This window comes from Pelophylax lessonae (assembly GCF_965119305.1).
Source record: "Pelophylax lessonae genome assembly, chromosome: 7".
NCBI lineage: Eukaryota > Metazoa > Chordata > Amphibia > Anura > Ranidae > Pelophylax > Pelophylax lessonae.
Genome location: NC_138774.1, coordinates 214,698,255 through 214,723,419, shown reverse-complemented (window position 1 = coordinate 214,723,419; position 25,165 = coordinate 214,698,255). Strand labels below are relative to the sequence as shown.

General features: G+C 40.7%; 1 protein-coding gene across 1 annotated transcript in view; it reads left to right on the top strand.

The window, feature by feature from the left end:
• Positions 1 to 25,165, top strand: part of ABCA2 (ATP binding cassette subfamily A member 2) — a 259,479-nt gene that overhangs the window by 208,341 nt on the left and 25,973 nt on the right. Inside the window, exons 21-39 of the mRNA XM_082263584.1 lie at positions 1,051 to 1,231; positions 1,311 to 1,523; positions 1,987 to 2,183; positions 2,266 to 2,436; positions 3,964 to 4,136; positions 5,910 to 6,030; positions 6,113 to 6,394; positions 8,717 to 8,923; positions 9,071 to 9,173; positions 10,772 to 11,097; positions 11,502 to 11,718; positions 11,853 to 11,958; positions 12,700 to 12,811; positions 16,310 to 16,370; positions 16,453 to 16,627; positions 16,744 to 16,859; positions 18,454 to 18,601; positions 23,572 to 23,695; positions 23,874 to 24,006. Of these exons, the coding sequence (XP_082119710.1) occupies positions 1,051 to 1,231; positions 1,311 to 1,523; positions 1,987 to 2,183; positions 2,266 to 2,436; positions 3,964 to 4,136; positions 5,910 to 6,030; positions 6,113 to 6,394; positions 8,717 to 8,923; positions 9,071 to 9,173; positions 10,772 to 11,097; positions 11,502 to 11,718; positions 11,853 to 11,958; positions 12,700 to 12,811; positions 16,310 to 16,370; positions 16,453 to 16,627; positions 16,744 to 16,859; positions 18,454 to 18,601; positions 23,572 to 23,695; positions 23,874 to 24,006 (3,166 nt within the window). The remainder of the gene's footprint in view (positions 1 to 1,050; positions 1,232 to 1,310; positions 1,524 to 1,986; positions 2,184 to 2,265; positions 2,437 to 3,963; positions 4,137 to 5,909; positions 6,031 to 6,112; positions 6,395 to 8,716; positions 8,924 to 9,070; positions 9,174 to 10,771; positions 11,098 to 11,501; positions 11,719 to 11,852; positions 11,959 to 12,699; positions 12,812 to 16,309; positions 16,371 to 16,452; positions 16,628 to 16,743; positions 16,860 to 18,453; positions 18,602 to 23,571; positions 23,696 to 23,873; positions 24,007 to 25,165) is intronic.

The following is a 25,165-nucleotide window of genomic DNA, read 5'->3' as shown; positions in this document are numbered from 1 at the left end:
CTTCAAATGTAGGGTCTCAAGGATTTTTAGGTTTCACCCTTTATGGAGCACTCTGCAGGATTTGTAAGTGCTTCTTGGACTAGTCAGCATCAAGGTACTGAATAGCAACTCTGCCACCTGGTCTTCAAATATGCTGTATTTCACCAGGAAGATGTTTAGACTTCATCTGATGCCACCTTTAGCAGTAAGGTTCTTCAGGTGGCTTTTTTGAGCTGTAGGCAGTCCCCGATTCTTTTGTTTTTTGTGGGCCTGTTATTGTTTGGTTGCTGTTCCCCACCTCTCAGTTGGACTGCTTTAGGACATACCAGTAGCCTGTATTCCTGTGTCCTTTAATGAACAAAAAAAGGAAAATTTAGTTTTTGTACTTACTGTAAAATCCATTTCATGGAGTTCATTGAATGTCATAGGTTGCACCCTCTCAAGTCTATGTTCGTCTATGTTCATGCCCTCTGGTACTTCCCCCCCCCCCCCACAAAACTGAGGCATGCTGGGAGTTTATATCAGGCTAGAAACAATTTTTTTTATTTCCTAGTATCAAAATCCTTCTGTAAGCAATAGTATAAGCATCACCATCTCTATGTTCCAGTGTCCCTCAAGAAATTGATTTTTCGTTAAGTACAAAAATACAATTTTCCTGATTCATATTACCGTGGATCAACATTCCACACAAAGTAGTCATGCGTGGCTTCCTCCTGTATTCCAGAATATTCCTATAGGTTACATTGCATATAAAGACTTTTTGTATTAGGCACCATTAGCTTAGAAGAATATAAGGATGCCATTTATGATTTTCTTAAAATAAAAATACTAGTTGCCTGGCTGTTATGCTAACCCTCCTACTCAAGTGCTCAGTCATTTACCCAGGAAATTGTATACCAGTTAAGAAAGCCAGAGAACAATTCTGATGTGCAAACCCTTTCAGTGATTTGGAGTACCTATTAATCATTTTCAAAAGGGAAAATCAGCTGGTTCTGTGTTTTCTTAGGAATAGGTTTCCTCTAACTTCATAGTTCAAATGACCGCTAATTTTATACTCTTTTCCACCTGTAGAGGAGACCCGGGGCATTGAAGAAGAGCCAAGTCATTTGCCTTTGGTTGTATGTATAGACAAGCTTACCAAAATATACAAGACTGGAAAGAAACTGGCACTAAATAAACTGAGCCTGAATCTGCACGAGGACCAAGTAGTATCATTCTTAGGCCATAACGGTGCAGGAAAAACTACCACCATGTAAGTCAGGCATATGCTCACTCTACTGCCTAACAGTGGCTAAGAAAGAATGGATATTGTAACACTGTTCCCCTTACAGGTCTATCCTAACTGGCCTCTTTCCCCCAACCTCTGGATCAGCCACCATTTATGGACATGACATTCGCACAGAGATGAATGAGATCAGGAAGAGTTTAGGAATGTGTCCACAGCACAACGTGCTCTTTGACAAGCTGACAGTTGAAGAACACCTATGGTTCTACTCCCGGCTGAAAGGGATGGCAGAGGAGGCAATGCGCAAGGAGATGGACAAGTATGTATTAAATCAAGTTAAATTCAGGAGCTTACACTTTAATTTATTTTATTTTTTTTAATCAATACGTCAATCATTGGTGTTTTATATCCCTTTTTTTATCTTCTCTAGGAATAGTCCTATTATATAAAGGTTAATTACACAGTGTCACAATATTCTAGGCTAGGATAAGACCAGGAGAACAAGTACTGTTAATGGTTTGTGTAAAAGGTGTGTTGTTCAGCTACAGGCGTCAGTAATGAAAATAAGTTATATTTAGAGCTTTATATTATATATGAAGGGTAAGCAGACATTTGAGAGATTAGGATTTGTACAAACTTCCAGAGATAAGTAGTTTTTCAATGGATAGTAAACTTGTCTCTGTTTGGTAGTTCCCCACAAATACAGATAATTGTTTAAATGGTTGCTGAAGGCTCAGCTTTTACCAACATTATAAGTGGCTATATCTTTTATTATAATTTAGGATGATTGAGGACTTGGAATTATCCAACAAACGGCACTCCTTAGTCCAGACGCTTTCTGGAGGAATGAAGAGAAAGCTGTCTGTTGCCATTGCTTTTGTCGGTGGATCGAAAGCTGTCATTTTGGATGAGCCAACTGCTGGTGTTGATCCATATGCCAGAAGGGCGATTTGGGATCTTATTCTGAAATATAAACAAGGTAGCTATCAAACAAACACCCACTTTTATATTTTATTGTCTAATAAACTGTAATCTACAGTAAGATATCTTGTAATCTGTAGGCCGCACGATTCTTCTTTCAACGCATCACATGGATGAGGCTGATTTACTAGGTGACCGTATTGCCATTATTTCCCATGGAAAGCTAAAATGTTGTGGATCACCGCTGTTTCTGAAAAGCACGTATGGAGATGGCTACAAATTGACTGTAGTTAAAAAGCAGAGCAGCCCAGGTCAGTAATGAATGGTTCATGGGCTGGGAGGATAATTGTGAAAGAAAACCATGGAGGATTAAAGCTGATTTCCAGGTATGGATATTTTTACATAGTTACATTGGCTTAGTTCAGACCAATGTAGCTATGAATATACCAGCCTTTCTCAACCTTTTCACCATGGAAGAACTTTATGGTCTCAGGGAACCCCTGCTAGAACTTACTATATCTACAACTCATGATACAGTAGTGTGATGGTCAGTGAGAATAATGCTCCTTACACTTGTGGTAATTGGAAAGAATTACTGAAAATAATCAATGGTGTCAGTGGAAGCTTATCTAAGAGGCAGAAATTGCTTAATGCTCAAGGAGCCCATAGCAACCTCTGGAGGAACCTTCAGTGGAACCTTGGTTGAGAAACTTTGACATATACCATACCTGGTTGATCCCTCTAGAAACTGGAAATCACTGTAGTAGGTGCTGCTACTACGGGGATCTCAACTATCTTGAGGGTTCTATGCCAATGCTGTTTACTGTACACAGAGATGCCATTCAGAGAACGCTTTGCATTTTCTCAATGAATGCCAAGCATTCTCTAATTGGAAGAGGTGGAGATCATGATGTCACCACCCAGCCTCCCCACCTTATCCAGTAAGAACACTTTGTATTTCATTAGAAAACAAAAGCATTCTTTGAATGGCACCCGTTCCGAATAAGTGACCCGTTGTTCACTGTGCAGCTGCTCTGCATGAGACCCAGAAGCTCATGAAGATGACAGCACAAGTGGGGTCTACTAGAGTGATTTCCAGGTTCCAGACAAGGAACAAGTTACGGTATGTGCATAGGTAGATTGGTCCAATCTGGACCAATATAACTAAGTAAAAATATCCATATCTGAAATTCATCTTAACCATTTAAAGTTTAAGTCCACTTTGGATAGCATTAGTAAGGTTTAAAACATCTGTTTTTAGTGCTGCCTATGTCCATGTTGAGGAGATTTCCAGCAACTTCCTGTTCCAGTAAGCACACTGAATGACTTCACCAGGAAGTGAGTGTAAATATCCCTAGCAGAAACCCAAATCACAATAAAAATATGTTTTTTGATTGCTTTTATTACTATCTATGCATCTGTTAATTACCACCCAAAGCTTGTATGCATGTTCCTCTGGCCTGCTAGAACTATCTAGAAAATATTATAACTGTACAAAACTCAGCCTGGGTATATAACAAGATGAAAAATATTGAATACACTATACATTACCTTTAATAGGACCTAGAATTTAAATAGGCTGCTCCAATTCAGTAGAAAGACAGTTGCTTTTGTCTGAATTGTTGAAAGTAACAATGTTGATGGGTACCTACGAAAGTTTATCGAAGATGAATTGAGAAGACTATACATTGCCTTTTGATATTGCCTCTATTTGGTGTTACCATTGAAGATATTCATGTCTGTTATACACATACTGTATCTATGCCTGCTTTATGCCTGATTTAAGAGGGATGCTGAGAAGTCTATTTCTTTTCTTCTATCACAACTCTACTTGGCAGATATCAGTCATACACCCACTTCATGTATTAGCCCCTGCTCGGAGCCAAGAGTGACTCAGTTTATTAAGAAGTATGTGGCCTCCTGCTTGCTGGTCTCTGACACAAATACCGAGTTGTCTTTCATCTTGCCCAGCGAGTCCGTTAGGAAAGGCTGCTTTGAACGCCTCTTTCAGGTAAAAAGGTTTCTGTATTCATACTGCAGACATATTACACCAATATTTACCAAACTTTTTTCAGTCCCCTCCCCTGAGGAACTTCCAGTTAATTGTCCATACCACACTTGTAATAGTCCTTTATGGCAAAATTAACCAATCAGTATTATTCAAAATTATGGGGGAGAAACCAAAACCGCTGCAAAAGACCCACAGAAAGATGGGAACAACATACAAACTCGATTCAGTGGTCTTAAGTTGACTGGAAAAGAGCCTTAAAGTGAGCCTGTGCTTTCCCGATGGAGAGAAAATAAACTGGTTTAGATAACTGCTCCCTTCCCCAGTTACACATATTTACTTTAGTTTACTGGGCTGCAAAAACCTAGTTGTGGTCCCAGCTATAACTGTGATATCCCTGCACAGGATTTCAATTAGAATAGTCAGCCTCTCAGACTTAGTGGTCAGCCAGCGATATTGTGGCACTCGCAGTGAAGTTTTACCAGCACTGTGTTTCGAGAAATGACCTCCACATTATTTTAGAAAATAGAAAGCCATTTTTTGGAAGAGAGACAATTATTCGATCCCAATGCCTCTAACAGTCATAAATTCAGTAAAGAATTATAAAAAATCCGGATCTTCTTATCCAAAACGTGTTAGTGTAGGGGGTCACAGCATAGCTCTTATTCTAAATATATGTATTTTTTTTTAAATTCTTAAGCATCTTTAAGCACAGACATTAAATTATTTTGGGATCTTGGTTACAGAGGAGCTGTTAGTAAATATGTTTGTCTTTTAATTCCCTAGGGGACCAAATGCATACAGCACTTGATCCTGTTAAAATTTGTACCTTAGTTTCTAAGTAGAGTGGTTGGACATGTTATCCCCCGTCCCCTCTGCCCCCCTCTCTGGCAACTGTGAGCAGGGGCAACTCTGGAGACTAGCACTGCCATTCACAAAAAAAATCACAGTCTGCTGTGCAATGTGTCTATTGGCAGCTGATTTTACACTTACATTGCCCAGTTGCGGCGTTGAGTGATGTTTCCCTTTTATGAATGAGAGATCAGTTGGGCTGTCATACATAGCACTGATCCGGACATTAATTTTATTCATAAAAGTGGAAGCTCACGCAGCCTGCAGCACTGTGTGATTCATTGGCTGGGCTGTGTATGTGTAAAAGCTGCTGCTGATACACACAGAGCTGCAGTGTGAATGAGCAATCAGCCCTGCTTATTCATTCATAATATTAAAAGATCACTCAGAGCTACAGCACTGTTTAATGTATCTGTGACTACTTGTTCACACAAAGCACAGGCAGATAGGTTACACAGAACCGCAGCTCTAAATGTGATCTTTTACTGTTATGATTAAATGAGCAGTGCTGATTATTAACATTAATGACACGTAATTCAGCTTAGAGAGAGGCCTTGGCTCTGTGTTCAATATACCTCCCCCAGTGGAGCTACAGTGATCTTTGAGAGGTGTGTTTAGGGGACAACAGGGCTCCCCAATGAGAACAGAATCAAGTGCTATGTGCACTTGGTTCCTTTCAGATTAGTGGCCCAGTTGTCCCTAGGTGCATAAAGCACATGGTCCCCTGGGAAATTGAATAAAATAAAAAAAAAATACCAATAGAAGAGGTGCTAATTGTCAGTATTGCAGCCCTACTTTTTTCATGCTGTAAACAGAACCAAAATACTTAATACGTTATATTTGGAAATATGATGAGCTTTGCCATTAGAAACTACATAAGGTTTTCGTCTGCAGTGGATCTAATGTTTTCTTTGTGTCTGGTAGCACCTGGAGCAAAGTCTTGATGATTTAGACCTGACCAGTTTTGGGTTGATGGACACAACTTTAGAAGAAGTGTTCCTCAAAGTGTCTGAAGAGGACCAGTCTCTAGAGAACAGCGATGCAGGTCAGGATTGAGCTATTGTAGTGACACATTTAGTTTCATGGTGGATGGTCCTTTTCATTTTCTGCTGTGTTTCTGCTTATAGATATGAAAGAATCCAAAAAGGATACATTGAGACCAGTCCTCCAGCCAGATGGCAGCACTGAACCTTCACCATTGACTGATGTTCTTGAAAAGCCAGAAGTTGAACTCAATAACTTTGCAGCTGGAAATTTCCCTAGCCAATCACCTGGCTCCTTACGCTCTGGCTCCTCCTCTTCTGTAGGTTCTGTGCGTGGGGAAGAAGGTGGGGCCTATGCTGAGTTCTATGGTGACTACTCACCTTTGTTCGATAACTCGCAGGATGCAGAAAGCCTCAGTCTACATGGTAAGTGGGGAAAACCATCTCAGTTTCATCTCCTTTCCAAAACTAGACTAATATTGTGCCAATATACCGTAGATAGACACACATGTTGCAATTTTTTCTTACATTTCATATATATTTGTATATTTTTATTGTGTGATATTGTACTATAGACAGAATTAAAAAAAAATGTAGAATTTAGGATCACAAGTTAGGATTATGGGCCGTTTACACTTGCGTTAGTGTTCATTGCCACTCTGGGAGGTGATAAGTTGCCTCATCCCTTCACCTGTCTTAACCCTTTGAAAGACATCAGCACTGCCCGCACATGGCTGCAGGGCATTTGTGGCATGGCCCCACTCACCTGAATGGGTTGCGTAAAACTGTAGCCTAACCCCCTATTTTTACTGTCCTTCGAACAAACAAGGACTATTCTATATACACAAAGAAGATGACTGTACAATCCTATTAACTGTGAAAGAGCGTTATGAAAGTCTGTAGTAAAGTCCATTAAATAGCTATAGGTGCAAATAAAAATCTTCCTGTCACCGTTGTGCTCATAAAAGTGGAAATCACAAACACCCAGGGGTTGATTTTTTAAAACTGGAGTGTGCAAAAAATCTGGTGCAGCTCTGCGTAGAAATCAATCAGCTTCCAGTTTTCTTTTTTTGTTAAAGCTTGATTAAACAAGCTGAAGTTAGAAGCTGATTGCTGGAAAGTGCAACAGATTTTGCACTCTCCAGTTTTAGTAAATCAACCCCCTAGTGACTAACCCCATAGGGAAGCAGCTCACTGTCACAATCGACCCCCCAAGATTAATTGAAGGTCTGAAAGCGCTTTTGTATAATTCACCCCGGACTGCCTTCCTCCTATAGGATTTCCTCAGATGAAACACTTACAAGTAATGTGGGTTCCTCTTGTGATGACATTGGCTTGAGCGCTTTTGAACTATGGGTGCCAGGGTGTGAGTTTGTAGCATCTTGTGGGATTTATGAGATGCTCATACTACTTTTGCCTATGTGATTGCAGATGTTTAGTTTTTACTAAAGGGTTTTTAAGCGGTACTTCACTATTGTTAGCCTCTTTTTCCATGCATATGGGTTTTCCATCTTGAGATTTCCATGTGTGATCCAGATTCATATAGGAAGATGACAATCTAGAACAGATTATTCAAAAGCCCTTTCAGACCTTCCATTAATCTGGGAGGTTGATTGTGATGGTGAGCTACTCTCCTATAGGAGTAATCACTGGGTGTTTTTAATTTCTACTTTATTAGCACAACAGTGGCAGGAAGATTTTCATTTGCATCTTGGGAGTTTTGTTCATTGACTTTACATATCTCTTCTGCAATAGGAAACCTGTCTGATTGCAGTTTTTGAAAGCGGGACTCTAGTTCCACTTTAATAAGTGGTCAGGATAGGGTTGCCACCTCATCCCTTTAAACCAGAACACATTTTAATTACACAGGTTCTGTGGCTGATTAAGGTGGTAATTAAACTCACTTGTTGCCTTATCTGCAATAAATTAGCCTCAGAAACTGTCTAATTCATATGTGTCCTGGTTTAAAGGGATTGATTTGGCAACCCTAGGTCAGGGTCAGGTTTCATTATGCTGCAGTTTGACTTTAGAGCTATGGTCTCCTAGCTATGGGCAGAGGGCTAGATGCGGCCCTTTACTTGCCTGTATCCAGCCCTTGGGGCACTGCGACACCATTTCTCCCACTGACACCAACCATGGGTCACCATTATTCTTACTGACACCAATGATGGGGTACCATTCTTCCTACTAATACCAATAATTAGGCAACATTCTTCCTACTGACACCAATGATGGGGTTCCATTATTCCGATGTAGTACTATTCCTTCCACTACCAATGATGAGGTACTATTCCTCCACACATGTCACCAATGATGGGGCACTATTCTTCTCACTGACACCAATTACGGGGCACTATTCCTCCTTCTGGAGTATTATTCCTCCCACTGACATTAACATCCAGCACCCCTAAAGTCTGAAGGACAGTAAACTGGCCCTGTGTTTAAAAAGTTTGGAGACCCCTTCTTTAGGGCATCATTTGAAATAATGTATGATTTATGCTGTAACCTTGTAATAAATCTGTTGCATAATCTGTTTTACTGCTCCTGTTTAGCATTTAGCCTTGTTGTTTGTCAGAATCGATAAATGTTCCCTAAAGTGCCCCTGAAGGGAAGTAACTTAGCCCCTAAATCTTAAGCAAAATAAATGACTAAGCCATTTTTCTACCCATTTTATTGTAGCAAGATCAATGATTTTTAAATAAATAAGATGGTCATGCTCTTAGGAAATCTGTTGTATTTGGCTTTCAGATCCTGAGGAAGAGGAACAAATTTCTGATGGACAGGGAAGCTACAAGCTAGAAGGCTCCTGGCTAAAATTACGCCAGTTTCATGGGCTGATTGTGAAGCGTTTCCACTGCACCAAGCGGAACACCAAAGCTCTGTTCTCGCAGATCCTTCTCCCAGCATTCTTTGTGTGCGTTGCAATGACTGTGGCTCTGTCTGTTCCTGAGATTGGTACGTAGACCTTGATGATTGCCAATTTAGAGTTCAGATTTCTGTTGTTGTCCTAAAGTCCTGATTGTGTTTATATGGATGGGTATGTCGACTGAATATTGCTTATATGCTGCTCAACTTGTTTTCTTTTTTTTTTTTTTTTCTTAGGTGACCTCCCCCCTCTGATCCTCTCCCCATCTCAGTATCACAACTATACTCAGCCCAAAGGGAATTTTGTACCATACGCCAATGAGGAGCAGCCAGAATACAGGTGATGTTCTCAGGCTGGAATATAGGCCGAAACCTGATCGTGTACAGGTCACATGCTTATTTATGTTCAAGTTTGCTTTTCTTTATGTCCACTGATTTTAGACTTATATCCTGACAAGATGGATCTCAATGTAAACTTGTGTGGTTTTTCTGTAAAAAAAAAACCAAAAAACCTGTGTGGTTTGTGGAGCTGCTACTGTTGATTTGTTTTTAAAGGTGCAAGCTCTGGGGCTGCCCTAATGATCCTTGGGCTTTCTAGTGTTTTGCTGACCTGGAATGAAGTCTAAAAAGAGTTTGCACCTTTAAGAACAATTCAGCATGTCAGCGTCCACATTTCTATCATTACAGGTCCTCTTTAATAGTTGAAGACGTAGATCTATCCTAATGTGCACTGTTATTGTACCTGTACACCAGTTGCAGTGCATGCATGTTTATCAATTTCAGCATTAATGGGAACAAGTATGTGATTCTGTATGTTTTGCCAGAGAAATTCATAAGTGAGAACTGTAATGTCACTATCTTTTTTAAGTGAACTTTGCCCATGCAGAGCAAACAAATATGTGCACCCAACTGTCTTCTTCCTTTCTTTCAAAATCACTCCTCACCTTGCCATTCTGTTGCAAGAGTAAAAAAAAGGCCGCTCTAGATTAATTTCTCTTCAGAGCTTACGCAGACCTGACTGTCCACCTCCATGTAATGGCGTTAGATCAGTCACTAAGCATAAGTGCTATCACACATAGAAAAGAAGTGGGTCACAGGCTCCTCCATACCCAGAAGTTCCAGGAATTTATTTTGCTCCTGGTGGCTCAGGTATAGTAGAAGAAAAGGTATGTGTTGCTGGAGGAGGAAGCTAGTTACTTTACCCTGCATGGACAAAGCATGTTTTTCCTAAGGCTACCTGGCATACTCGGTTATAGCACCATGTGATATGTGGGTTCAGGGTCAACTGTGATGACCTCCAAACTGTTAATCTTGACCCTGCTAGCAGGAATCTCAGATAGTGTTAATAAAGGTTAGGGCTTCAGCTCCAGGTAATAAGGCGAATATTTGGAGCTTCTCTTTCATAACAATAAATGCATTACCACCTGAGAAGATCATGGCTTTTTGCAGTGTCTGGGATAGGCCAAGGTGGTCACCTCAGATTGAGTATACAGCAGTGCAGTCAGGACAGTATGTCTTGCATAAAGTCCAAGGTCTGGTGTTTTTTGTTTCTGGACTGAGCCTTTCTTGTTAATAATGATAACCTTATTAACCTAAGCTGTTTCTAGCTGGAATTTGTTGTCTTAGAAAATATATATGTTGAGCTAAACTGGTTTTGTGCTTTGCCTCAATCAAACCGTACATCCCCTAACATGTATTGTCCTCCTGCTCATTGTCACCATGTTAGGCAGGCCAAAGATGGTGCAAATTTCTTTCCAGCAACCACGATACATTCAGATTTGAACCTTCTATGACTTGCCTTAATGGCATGTGCTTGGTGGTTTCAGCAGCTTCTCATTTAAAAATAATATACTGTTTTCTGGGCATAACAGAGTTCTTGAATGTTAGTGGCTCTCTGCTTCCTTCCTAATTGTCTTTTATTTCCTACTACCCTTCCAGACTGAAGTTGTCCCCTGATGCCAGTCCACAGATGTTGGTAAACACCTTCTACCTGCCCTCTGGTATTGGTGCCACCTGTGTGCTGAAGACAGCCTTTAACAGTACCCTGGACCAGCTTGTGCAATCCCTCAATATGAACAGCAATGAGTCCAAAATGCTGGCGGCACAGTACTTTGACGCCATGTGTGTGGATTCCTTTACGCAAGGACTGCCACTTTCTAATTTTGTGCCACCACCTCCCTCACCAGCCCCATCTGACTACCCGATAGATGATGACTTAGCCCGCATGTGGAATGCCACCCCCTATTCACCACCCTCTGTGCCAGGTAAGAGATACAGCTCACTGATTTGCAGTTATATATTGCCATGAACACTAATGACCCAGTTAATACTATTCATTAGCATAGTTACTCTTTTATAGAATGATTTCTCTCTGTCTCGACTTCAACAGGTCTCACTGCCATAATTCCCAACTTTATGCTTGTCCACCCAAGAGCTTTGGATGTTTCTTTCTAGCTCTTTCTCTTACATTTGCTATAATATAAAATATATAAAACCCCTCATGATGTTCACATCAGGTGCATAGATCCAGAAACTCAGCAGAGAGATCTGACCAGTAAGGTCCTTAAGGGGAAGGGGATGATGAAAATTCTTTTGAGTGTTTTTTTTTTTTTGTAAAGTTGGTAAAGTGTTAAAGTCTAATAAAAAAGTACCTTTTTTTCTCTTCCAGTGGAAGCCATAACCACCACCCCTTCTCTTCCTCGTCGCATCCATGAACCAGTCCGCTGCACATGTTCTATGCAGGGGACGGGCTTCTCCTGCCCCAGTGGGGTTGGAGGTCACCCTCCCCAAATGAAGGTGGTGACTGGAGACATCATGGTGGACATCACTGGACGGAATGTGAGTGAATATCTGCTATACACATCCGACCGCTTCAGGCTACACAGGTGAGTCACATGGCAGATCGACTGTGTTATCAGGCTGGGATGCTGGAATGTCAGTTGAGGACAACACTTCAGCGTAAGTGAGGATCCAGCACTTTTCCCAATCGCTTAGTAAAAGTACCATGTTTTAAACCTAGGTATGGGGCACTAACCTTAGGAAATGTGCAAAAAGCCATCCCAGCATCCTTTGAGGCGAAGGCTCCACCCATGTTGCGGAAGATTGCCGTCAGACATACAGCACAGGTCAGTGTAGCCAACTTACTTTACCCTAACCCTTTCATGATCAGATCTCATTACGCCTAGATGCTCAGAACAAATAGCAGTACATGTTAGTTTTTTTTTAATTATTTTTATTTATACTATTGATATTACTATTATATTAAGAAAATGGGCATGACAATGTTTAAGGCATTTTTTTACACTTGTAAAGAAATAAAAATAACTTTTTAATTAATTTTTTTTAACTAGCTGTTTGTAATAGTTGGATTTTTATGTTAATCACATGATTTGAAATCATGCTGATTTTGTTTCCTATCTTTAGCAGCTGTCAGAACCCTTGTGGTCTTAAGAAACACACACAGCTGCACGCTCCTTGTTCTCATAGATAAACATTAATCTACAGATTGTAATTGGAGATTTATTTAAACCGAACTTCAGTTAAAATCTCTGCATTTCTATCTGGCTTTGTTTTCGGTCTGTGTCTCCGTTGGGAAAGATTTACCCCACTTTATGCTCCTACCAAAAGTACATGTAAAGTTGTAGGCCATACCGTTTTCCATCATCAGTATAAATACAATCATGTGATATAAGTTTATTTACACATTGTAACAATATGCAAAGCCATAAATATCAATTTGAGGTGGACTCCCACTTTGAATGATGTCAGGGTAGAGCTACAGACCCTGAGAGTGATTACAGTGGTTGGTGTATCCATTCCTTCCAGTATGTCTATCTATCAGTTCTAATCATTCTATTCTTTTTTAGGCATTTTATAACAACAAGGGATATCACAGCATGCCCACATACCTCAATGCACTGAATAATGCCATCTTGAGAGCAAATTTACCTGCTTCCCGTGGAAACCCAGCTGCCTATGGTGAGAAGCTATGTCCTAATGCTTTCAAGCCTAAAGCATTACTAAAGCTCAAAGTTTTTACACACACACACACATTATATATATATATATATATATATATATAGAATAGATAAAACCCCTGTAAGGTTTTTTTTGTTGTCTGTGTCCCAGTAGAGAGCTTTTCCTTACAATATTTTCTAAGAAGTAAGAGGAAATCTCTTTAAAGTGAAGAAAACCCAATCCAAGGCAGTTGTCACCTCAACAAGTTCACCATTGGAATATTCCTTTTCAATTCCTGTTGTGATGGCCACTCGGAATTGTGTAATTCCCTGCACTTTCAGTCCTGGTGACAGTGGTCATCATGGCTGTTAGAGAGACTGAATCTCCCCAGTGGAGCTACAGACTGCAAAAAACCACACCACTTTATATAAAACAAAAAAAAATAGCTTTATGTTCACTTTAAAAGAGAAGTATCTCTTGTGGATCTCTAGTGCAATTACTTTTGCTGTCCTGTGACCCAGAACCAGCTGATAGTGGGCTATTGCCCTCTATCAGCTGACAAAGTAGAGACACTCCAGGTCTGGAAGGATCCCAACAATATTGTTGTGATCTACCCATCTGCCTGGTTGACAGCTGGCTCCGCCTCTCAGTGTGCAGCTGAGAGCCAGAGCTAGCTGTACCCAACTCCTCCCCTGCTCAGTGCTCCAATGAACGGTGGAGGAACAGAGGGAAGAGCAATGACTGATAGCCTAGTTCTCGGTCAATTCTGACTATCAGCGGTCATGTGATCACTCGATTTTTGGTCTTAGAGCTAAAGTGGGATAGCCGCAGCATGAGCCCGATGCTGCAGCATAGAGGGGAGTATGGATGTTTGTTCTTTTTACAAGCTAATAGTTCTTTAATAAAATAGCAGCTAAAGACAAGTCACTTAAAAGACTAAACTGCTACTATGATCTAGTTAGCTCAACTGCTAAGCTAGGGTCAAATATTTACTATAGTTATCCTTTAATTGCAGTCTTACGTCATTTTCCCATGATCCTTCATGGGTAGTTTGGGCAAGAAATTTTTTTGCGTTAAAACAAGCTTTCAGCTCTTCTGTATTACCTCCCCCTCTCAAATCTCCATCTTGTTCCAAGTAATGCTTCCCTTTAAATGTGACAGTGATGGAGCAGCAGTAGATTTATTTATTTCTGCATGATTACGTTAGCACAATTGGACTGCAGAGAAACCTTAATGAGGAACTTAACCTTCCCTTCCTGAAGAACCAGAGGATCAGAATCAGATCTCCCCAGGCCGCCAGGTTACCTCACCCAGAGGATGACCTTAAGACTGCCAGACATGGGCGTCCACAGAACTTTTTTCGGGGGGGGCAACATTTTAAGGTCACCCATGCCCCGCCCCTTTTCAACAATGTAATGAAGGGGAGGGGCTTAGTCATACATACTTTAAGTATTTATTTTTGAAGAGCAAACAGCAGCATTTAAAAAAAATGGATCCTGTTCCCTTAAAGCATGTTATACAGCACAGCGCTTTGCTGTGTAATTTGGCCCCTTCTATCACCTAAAATACCTGGCTGATCCTGCCTGGTTATGACCTCCCCTCTGTATACCATGAGGGCTGAGCCCTGACACTGTGGTCAGTCTACGTGCCTCCGTCATCCGCAGCTCTCCTGTTCTCCTCTGTCCTCTCTCCCCCCTCCCTCCTTGCCTGTCTGCTCCTGTGTCAGTGCTCTCCCCCTCCCCTCCTGCTGCTGTAGTTTTATTTAAAGTTTCATATCTTATCTACACTTTTATAACCCTGTGTGCCCCTGTGTCTTATAAAAATAAGCCATTCTTTACAAGTTTTTAGGGCGCCACTTGCCACTCACGTGACCAAGCACCTCTCTCCTCCTCTCCCTCTCCCCTCCTCCTCCCCTCCCGACTGACATCAGTGAGGAATCCTCGGCCCTGCCCACTGCATGCAGCTGTCAGGCGGGGAGAGGAGAGAGCCGACGGGGCACATGAGTGGCATTCGGCCCTCTTAAAACTGGTAAAGAACAGCTTATTTTTTTAAAACACAAACACACAGACACACAGGATTATTAAACAGACCAAACAGGATGGTATAAAGTGGTTTAGCAACCACTTGAAAGGGGAAGTTGTGATTCCAGGGGGGGGGGGGGGGAAGTTGCCCCCCCCCCCCCCTGCCCCTACCTGCAAATGCCCATGCTGCCAGACTATCTGATGACAAAGTCTGTGTTTGTAATCACACTGGAAATAAATACAGTTAACTGTCCAGTTCACTTAGTCTATTCACATTGTTGTAACTCAAGGCCTGATAAAGGGGTGTGTTCTTGGACCCCTAAAAAGCATTGTTTTTTAGGGTTTAGTTTGGCATGGTGTGTGTGTGTGAGTGGTGTGGCACTTCAATTTCAATTACACTACAATCCAAGTCGACCATGGAGATCCTCTGGGGTGTAGAAAATGCCTGCCAGGGAACCAGATCATTTACGTCAACATCAATACTTTAAGATAGCAATACTAGTGAGATAACCCTATGGGTCCAGCGCTATTTTTCCACTTTCCTTATCTGTGCGAACCCAAGAATGGCCTTAGTCATGTCACAATTTATCATAACAGGCTGCGTATCCTTTATATATTTCATACCAGTTTTCACATCTTTAGTACAAAGTGGAATGATGATATTCACAATACAGACATCAAATTTCAGCCTACCTTAGTCAGATGAGTAAAGGATGACTACTGATTTATTGCCATGGATTACACTTTTGTTAAAACTGTTCTTATTTTAGAAAAACAGCCCCCACTACTGGGTCCTTTCTGCTTCTTTAAATATGTAAATCAGAAAAGCTGACCATTTACTTTCTGTCAATAATGAAGTGTTTTGGCCTACTGGTGCAGGTGACATAACAATATGCACTGGTCATATGAAAGGAGGGATAAAGTTCTAGAAGAGCTCCTAATTGGCCAGGTCTACCTGACTGTCATTCCGGTAAACCCTAGTACACACAATCAGAAAATCATACGAAAAATACCATTTTTAAATTTCTCGTATGAAAATCTTAACGCTAGTACACAGCTTTCGTCGGAAATTATCCGAAGGGACAAACATGGAAATTTTCCTCGTATGATACCAGATCATATGATTTTCGTTTAATCCGAACAGTTTTAGCCCGAAAATACAATACAATATATCGCTTGAATTTTTATTCTGTCGTGCGAGATTTTTCGTAATTTTAGTAACCTCTTCATTTTCGAATATGAGACTAGCATGCAAAACAAAAAGGACGAACATTTGTCCGATATTGTCATCGTGTGTACCAGGTCTAAGCCCCATAGCTGGGTTTGTGTGATGAGCACTTAAGCAATAGGTTAAATGACTGGTTAGAGATGTAGAATAAAGCACCAATAACTGTAGGGTCATTGAAACATTTTATCATTTTCCTTCTATTGTATTTAGGCAGACAGTGTTGTTACTTTAGTACAGGCCCAGTTTAATCATTGTCTTCTCTTCATTTAGGCATAACAGTCACAAACCACCCAATGAACAAGACCAGTGCCAGCCTTTCTTTGGACTATCTGTATGTACTGCTGTACCATATGTATTGCACTTGTCTTGTTTCCATCCTTTAGCCTCTTGACCTCAAAACTGTCTTTCTTCAGGTTGCAAGGTACCGATGTGGTGATTGCCATATTCATAATCGTTGCAATGTCCTTTGTTCCGGCAAGTTTTGTGGTGTTCCTTGTAGCGGAGAAATCAACCAAGGCCAAGCATCTCCAGTTTGTCAGTGGCTGCAATCCCGTTATTTACTGGTTGGCCAACTACGTCTGGGACATGGTGAGCTGACTTTTTTCAGGGACTGTGTGTGATTTAGCACTCCAGTTGGTGAGATATGATGTTGGGAAGACTCCATGATACTGTTTTCAGCTATGATCTTTCTTGTTTTTTTTCAGCTGAATTACCTAGTCCCGGCGACTTGCTGCATCATTATTCTCTTTGTGTTCGACCTGCCTGCGTACACATCTCCAACTAACTTCCCAGCTGTCCTCTCCCTTTTCCTCCTATATGGGTAAGTCAATGCTAAATTCCCTTATCACAAATGTTTTATTGCAAAGATTTGCTTAAGTCAGGTATTTTAATTTAGGACATAAGGCAATGTAGTTTTTAAAGAGACTGAATGAACAGAACATATAATAGAGTACAGCAAAATGTTATCTCTTTGTTTAAAGTGAACATGTGCTTTGCTCTTGCCAGGAAGCAACTGAGGGTACTATATGCTGTCCTGTCATTGTGAACATTTTTTAAATTTAAACTGGCTCCACTTTAGTGGATCTGCAGTGTACTTGTTCCAATTCTTTTTTGGAACATCAAATTTTACATTTTTGTTTTGCATTAGTAACAGAAGATGAACATATAGGGTTCCAAAAGACTTAAGATTGTTACCTATTCTCTCCGATTTTGGTCCTAAACGGAAACATTCACATCTATGTGCTTTCTGTACCTTTTAATGACAAAGGTATACAACTGCTTGAATGATGATGCCTTTTGTACAAGCTCTGCCCATTGTGCCATAATTATTGTGGTAAAAGCATTGCTAGAATTGTAGTATGAACCTGCTTTATATGCAGAGATACCCTTCAACTGTTCACACTACCCAACGAGAGAGAGATTATTTAAATCAGTAGTTAACTCATTTTTTTTTTCACTTATACCTACAGGTAAGCTTATAATAAAGCTTATCTTTAGGTATAGTGAATATCTCTTAAACATGTGCTGTTTGGAGATATTAACAGCTGCTGTAGCACCGGCACATTCTCAGTATGCTCTGCATTGATCAATGCAGAGAGTGCTGTGGCTGTGGTGCGTTTATGACTCCAGTGCACATGCGTGGGAGCGATGTCTTTGTGACCCGGCTATTCAAACAGCCAGAGAGCGTGAACCCAGAAGGAAGACCAGGTGAAGGTGAAAGCACCGGAACAGTGACTACATGCCGCTGGAGGGCTCCATTAAAAAAGGTAAGTATGCTATAATGTGCTAGTATGCAGTGCATGCTGGTACATTATACCATTATTCTGCAAGGGGTCCAGTTTTATTTATTTTTTAACTTACATTTTCTACCGCTTTAATGTTTCTTGAATTGTTAATGAGTCTTTGGATTCCTCTTAACATCCCTTGCGCCTACGTTCCCTTATAGTTTTTTACAAATGTAGCCACAAATGCATGTAGGTGACCAGAAAAGGAATCCAAGATAAAGGAACTTATTGCAGATAATACATTTCAAGGCTTTGTGCTGTCACCTCTAACCCTGCTGTCCTAGACACTGAGACATGAGTGCCATTATAATAAAAAAAAGCCCTGTCAATAGGTAAACTTATGGAGGCTTGCATGATATACCCATCTCCTGGGATATTTTTTTCTAATTGAAATTCTATGCTGTAATTTATATACTTACTACAGTGATAAATATGTTTTTCTTATGTTTTTTTTTTTTATTTATATAAGTTTTATTAGTTTTTCAATATACAATACAAATTACAATATTCCATACTTTATCCCCCCTTTCCACCTCTGTCCAGGCCCCACTCTTTCCCTTCATCGTTCCTTAATTTCCCTTTCACATTCCCTTTAATTCAAATGTTTTTCTTATTTTATATTCCCTTTAGTTGGTCAATCACCCCTATCATGTACCCAGCCTCCTTCTGGTTTGAGGTGCCAAGCACAGCCTATGTTTTCCTGATCGTCATCAATCTTTTCATTGGCATCACTGCCACGGTGGCCACCTTCCTGCTTCAGTTATTCGAACATGACAAGGTAAGTGACCCACGGTGAACCTGAGATATTAGGTTAGTGTTAAGCTGCCTATCTATCCTACAATCAGATTGTACACTCTCTTTTTATTAAGTCATATTACATTTGATCCAGGGATTATCCGATTGCCTCTCGGGGAATCAGGATGCAGATTTTTCCCCTGCTGGAGCAAATTGGATCATGCTTTGCTGGGTTTTTTTTGCCTTCCTCTGGATCAACTGTGGGTATGGGATTGTGTATATAGGATTGTAAAAAAAAAATAAAAAATGTTTTTTTTTTGTTTAGTTTTATTTACCCTTTTAATTGGTTGAACTAGATTAACTTTGTGTCTTTTTTCAACCAGACTAACTATGCACTATATTTATATTGAATGGGTGCTCAATCTCACTATACATTGCAAATGAACAAGATAAACAGTTAATGGGTTGCGCCAACCAAAACGGATATTAGATCTCTGGGTAGATCTCAATATTTGGTGTTGAAACTGAAATAATATTTTTGCCAACTTGCTTCAGATACTGCAAACATCCACTGGTGTTTTTCTCACTGCATGAAAAATAGGGTAGTATGCTACTGCAGTAACCAAGATCTACAAGAAAGCAGTGGTTGACTCAGTCTATCCATAGTAAATACCAGTTTTGAGAGTTCTTTCTTTCTATATAGGAGTGCCAAATCCATAATTTCAACAATATAAGGTAATGGTTTTGTGCTTTTCAGGTTAAAAAAACGTTTTACAGTTGTTTTTCTCTGACAATCGTGAAGCAATATTACATGTGAACTGAAAATTGAATGGTAGAACAGGAAACAGGGTGTCAGGCAGGTTTGTGTAATTCAGAGATCAGATGGTATGTGGTGTCACAACCGGAATTATCCTCATTATTTACCTGTTTGCCACAATTTGTTTCCCAGATTTAAACCACACTAAGGTGTCTTTGAAAGCACATGAAATTAGTGCACTTCCTGTCCTTCAAACATTATCAGTGTAACTTCTTGAATAGTCAGCCTTCAGTGAAAGGACAAGCCTGTTGATGCAGGGTAATATACAAGCTTAATTCCAAAAAAGTTGGGACGCTGTGTAAAATATACCTACAAACAAAATGCAATGATTTGCAAATCTTATAAACCAATATTCTATTCACAATAGAAAATGGAAAACCTATCAGATGTTTAAACTGAGAAAATGTACCATTTTAAGAAAAAAATAGGATAATTTTGAAATTGATGGCAGCAGCGCGTCTCATAGTTATACACTCTGTAACCATCTGAGAACTGAGGAGACTGGTTGCTAGAGTTTTGGGAGAGAAATGTTGTCCGATTCTTGTATAATATAGGATTCTAACTGCTCAACAGTCCTCGTCGTCTTTGTCACATTTTTAGTTTCAAGAGGGGCCAAATATTTCAATTGGTGAAAGGTCTGGACTGCATTCAGGCCAGTTAAGCACCCAAATTCTTCTACTACAAAGCCATGCTATTGTTATAGATGCAGTATGCGGTTTAGCATACAAAACGAGACAAATTAGCCCCGGGACTTTAAATGAGGTGAACACATATGGCCAATGAGTAAATAGTAAACATAATTACAAGTTTATTGAAGTAGAAAAATTATCATAGTAAATTAAAAAATTATATATACAAACATGCCAAACGGATTGGTAATAATGCAATATATGATACATGATTGTGGAATACAGATGTATATACATGATAATAAACAGCATCTTAATCTCAAGGCATTTTGTGAGACAATGCTCACTTCAGGAGTAGATGCGTAAGAAACATGTCTAAAGATAAAACATCGATTTAGGATATAACCATGATGGTAAATCAAGTTTAGCAAATCGTGGGGGACTCCATAAGGGACCCCATACTTACAAATCAGCTGAGCCAGAGTCCCATAGCAGCGTTTCCATCTGGTGGTGGTGAGAAAAATGTTTAATTTCCTATGCGGTTTAGCACTGTCCTGCTGAAATATGCAAGGCCTTTCCTGAAAAAGTCATATGGATGAGAGCATATGCTAGATCTTTTAGAATTGATGGTGTCTTTCCAGATGTGCAAACTGCCCATTCCATATGCACAAATGCACCCCTATACCATCAGAGATGCAGGCTTTTGAACTGAGCGCTGATAAGAAGCTGGAAGGTCCCTCTCCTCTTTTGTCTGGAGGACGCGGTGCCCATAGTTGACATAAAGGTCAAAGTTTGATTTGTCTGACCACAGAACAGTTTTCCCCTTTGCAACAGACCCATTTAAATGAGCTTTGGTCTAGCGAAGATGGCGGCTTTTATTGGATCATGTTCAGATCTGGCTTCTTTGCATGATACAGTTTTAACTTGCATTTTTAGATGGCACGGCAATCTGTGTGCACAGATAATGATATTTTAAATATTCCTGAGCCCATGCAGTAATGTCCATTACAGAATCATGCCTGTTAATAATGCATTGCTGTTTGAGGGTTTGAAGCTCATATGCATCCAATATTGCATTTTGACTGGTAATTGCTCGGTCTTGCAGCACTGTACACAATTTAAATTAGGATTGCACCGATACTGTTTTTTTTTTACCGGCAAGTACCGATACTTTGATCAAGTACTTGCTGACACTGAGTACTACCTTTTGGGTGTGATTTGAGCCCATACAAAATGAATAGGCTCAAATTGCACTGCAAAGAATTGCATGCAATTTTAAGAGGAATGAGGTGCGATTCCTGTCCGAAATGCATGCAGTTTCCCGCACTGCTCCTGCGTCAACCCAGGCTGAACTCACTATGACATGCCTGGGTTCACAAAGGAGCAGTGGGGGAAACTGCATGTGATTCGGACAGGAATCGCATTGCATTCCTGTTCAAATCAGATGCAATTCTTTGCAGTGCGACTTGAGCCCATTCATTTTGTTTGGGCTCAATTTGCACCACAAAAGAATCGGTTTCAGGTATGAGTTCGCAGCACCACCACCACATAAAAAGTATTTTCTACTTTCTGTTAATTAGCATATCCAATAAAATCAAATTTCTTTATAAATTTAGGCCAAAATGTATTCTGCTACATGTCGCAAGTGCTTGCAGTGATCGGGGGTGATCCTGCTAACACTGCATTTTTGAAGGCACTATAATGTCAGGAATACTAGTATAGTTCTGATCAACATACCGAACCATACAGACACTATGCTAGTACTCGTGGTGACCAGCGACTTTGTGTGACTGTGATAGTGGGGCGGCAATCTGTCGCTAACTGATACTGGTTTGGTGGGACACTAACTGATACTGATGTTGCTAGTGACACTAATACATTGATAATACTGTACACTGTACTAATGACACTGGCTGGGTGACGGGAGCAATCAGGAGGGCAATCAAGGGGTTAGCTGTGTGCCTAACAAGGGTATGCAAGTGTATGTGTGCTGCTTTTACTTACAGATCATGTGGCTGGAGTCTTTTCTTGCTTTCAGTTCCGAACAGTAACTGAAAGCAGGGAGAAATCGAGCCAGATCTGTGTGTTCTGTTTACCAACACAAAGATCTCTGGATGTATACCTGCTGATCGGCCCTGACCAATCACAGCACAAATTGATTGGCTGCAACCTACTGACAAACTGGTGCCGTGTCCAGTCACAGCACAGGTTAGCAGGGGGTGTGCGCATGTGCCCCTCCAAACAAGGAAGTACACCACAATGCACTGGTACGTCACAATGCCTGGGGCTGCCAGTCTGCCAGCAGCAAATGTACTGTTGGCGGGCGGTAAGAGGTTCAAATGGTACAATTTCTCAGTTTAAACATTTTGATATATTTTCTGTTTTGAATAAAATATGGGTTTCTGAGATTTTTAAATCATTGCATTCTGTTTTTATGTAGATTAACTTTAGGTTTAATTTCACATGTCCTATTTTATACTGTTGTAAACAGTCAGTTGTTTACAGACCTGAGTAGCTCATCTTTTACACACACACAGGTTAATGCGTCCGATTCCTCGTCTTTCTTCCATACAGCTCTATCTCAGGTGTCATTCAAAACCAGCATGTGTGAAAGCTCACAGCTGTTGCTGTGTTTACTCTCTTGGCTCTGATTTTCAGTAAGTGCAAGTGCCTGTGGAAAGCTAGTTTTACATGGATCAAAAAATGGCTGATTCAGCAAGGATTGGCCAAATTTTGATCCATGTATGGGCAGGCTGGTTGTACAGAAGTTGATCTATCAACTTCTGTACAACCTGCCTATCAGGCTTTTCTTGAATGATCAGTGCTGGCGGCTATAGCCGGCAAAACTGATCATTGTATTCTGACGGCGGGGAAGACTTCCCTCTGCCCGAATACAACAGCACAGTGGGAGGGATTCCTCCATCCACCTCAAATGTGTGGATGGGGAAATCCAGGCATTTTCTTTTATTCAAGCTGCTGGTTGAACGAAAAAAAAAATGCATAATGTATGGACTGCCCAAGGCTTATAATTGATCCATGCTTCTGTGGGGTCCTCTTAAATTCTACGCCCAAGCTGTACATGGGATCCAACTGCTTAAATTTAAATAAAGCTCTGTCTGCACTAGCACAAATTTGTTTGAAATGCTGGAGCTACCTCTGAGCCTTGACAATTGGGTGGCAGGTGGGGCTTAGCACCAGGAAGGGTGGAGCTTTATCTTGGCTTTAAAAGGTTTCGTCTATAGCCTGCGCCCAGGATCTAAAGGGTTTCATTGTGATTTGACAACCAGCACAGTTATTTGCGGTCACCACACTTTATCTGTATACATAGAATTAGGATAATAGGGTTAAACCTCACCAACATCCTCTACTTGGGACAGTAGCAGTAATAGTTGTGTTTTTTTTTTTTAGGTGGGCAACCTCTTTAAACATAACTTATTTTGCATTTCTCTAAATGTTTCCACATTCAAGTTACCAAGGTTTTCCTATTTTCCAGGTGTGTCATTTAAAAAAGCATTGGTGTACCAATGAAATGACCTGTCATAATTTTTTTTTCTTTCCATTGGTCAGGACTTGAAACTGGTGAACAGTTATCTCAAGAGCTGTTTCCTTATCTTTCCCAATTACAATCTTGGCCATGGGCTGATGGAAATGGCCTACAACGAATATATCAATGAGTACTATGCAAAAATAGGTAAGGAGTGTGGAAAAAGCTCTGTACATTGTCTAGAATGCTTTGGAGAAAAGGGCACAATCCCGTCCAATGTAAACCAGGTGTCCTTTCTCTCCAACTGCCTGATGACCTTACAGATGTCCTTTCTCTCCAACTGCCTAATAAACTTACAGATGTCATTTTTATACATTGTTATCAGGTCAGTTTGATAAGATGAAATCGCCATTCGAATGGGACATAGTCACCCGAGGCCTGGTGGCCATGACTATAGAAGGATTTGTAGGTTTCTTCATCACCATCATGTGTCAGTACAACTTTTTACGCAAACCACAGTAAGTATCCAACCGCTGCCACCAATCTCACTGGATATAAAGTGCTAAACATCAAGCCATCAATCGGAGACAAAATGTTATCATAATCCTCTAGAACAGTGTTTCTCAACCTTCGAGGAACCCCTGGCAAAAAGTTTGAGATCTCGGGGAACCCCTGAAATAATGTTCACATCTACAGCTCACGGAACATTGGTATGATCAGCGAGCTGTTGATAATAACTATTATTTTTAGAAATAGCATTAAAGAATAAATATTAAAATGTACCTATTTAATGTGAAATTTGTGCTTTCTTTTTCTACAGTGATGCTCTATTCTAGGTCCAACTTGAGATAAACAGTGTGTGTAGAGGCAGCAGGGCAGAGTACAGGGGCTCAAGAGGGCACACTGCATGAGGGGGAAGCAGGACACATTACATGGAAGCAGGGCACATTTTGTGGGAACAGGGCACATTACATAAGGGCAGGGCATGTTATGTGGGAGCAGGGCACAATTTGTGGGAACAGGGTACATTATGTGGGAGCAGGGCACATTATTTGAGGGCAGGACACATTCTGTGGGATCAGGGCACATTACGTGAGGGCAGGGCACATTACATGAGGGCGGGCACATTATGTGGGCACAGGGCACATTACATAGGGGCAGGGCACATTATGTGTGAGCAGGGCACAGTACATGGGAGCAGGGCACATATGGGACAAACTACAATAAAGGCTTTTTTTTTTCTTCTGGCTTCCGAGGCGGCTTTTATAACACTTCCAGTGGCATGCTGTTCCATGCCCGCCTCTCCTGACCATCCCAGATGACGTCACATACAAGCACCCAGGGGAGGAGGGGCCGTCCTGAGCAGATGATGTCACATACAAGCACCCAGGGGAGGGGCCGTCCTGAAACAGTGGGCTACAGCTAATAGTATGCCAGCCGCTTCCCTGCCTATTTCTGCATTTCTGTGTCCATGCGATCTACCTGTCAACTGCCTGCGACTGACAGGTAGATCGTTGTGAAACCCCAGTTGAGAAACACTGATCTGGAAAGTAAATTTCTGCCTGCAGGCAGCTACCAACCTCATCCACAATAAAGATGAAATTTCTGTTTTTTATATGCAGTGAGCTTATCTCAACCTGCCTTTTTAAATTAAAAACAGAACTGAAGTCAAGGCAA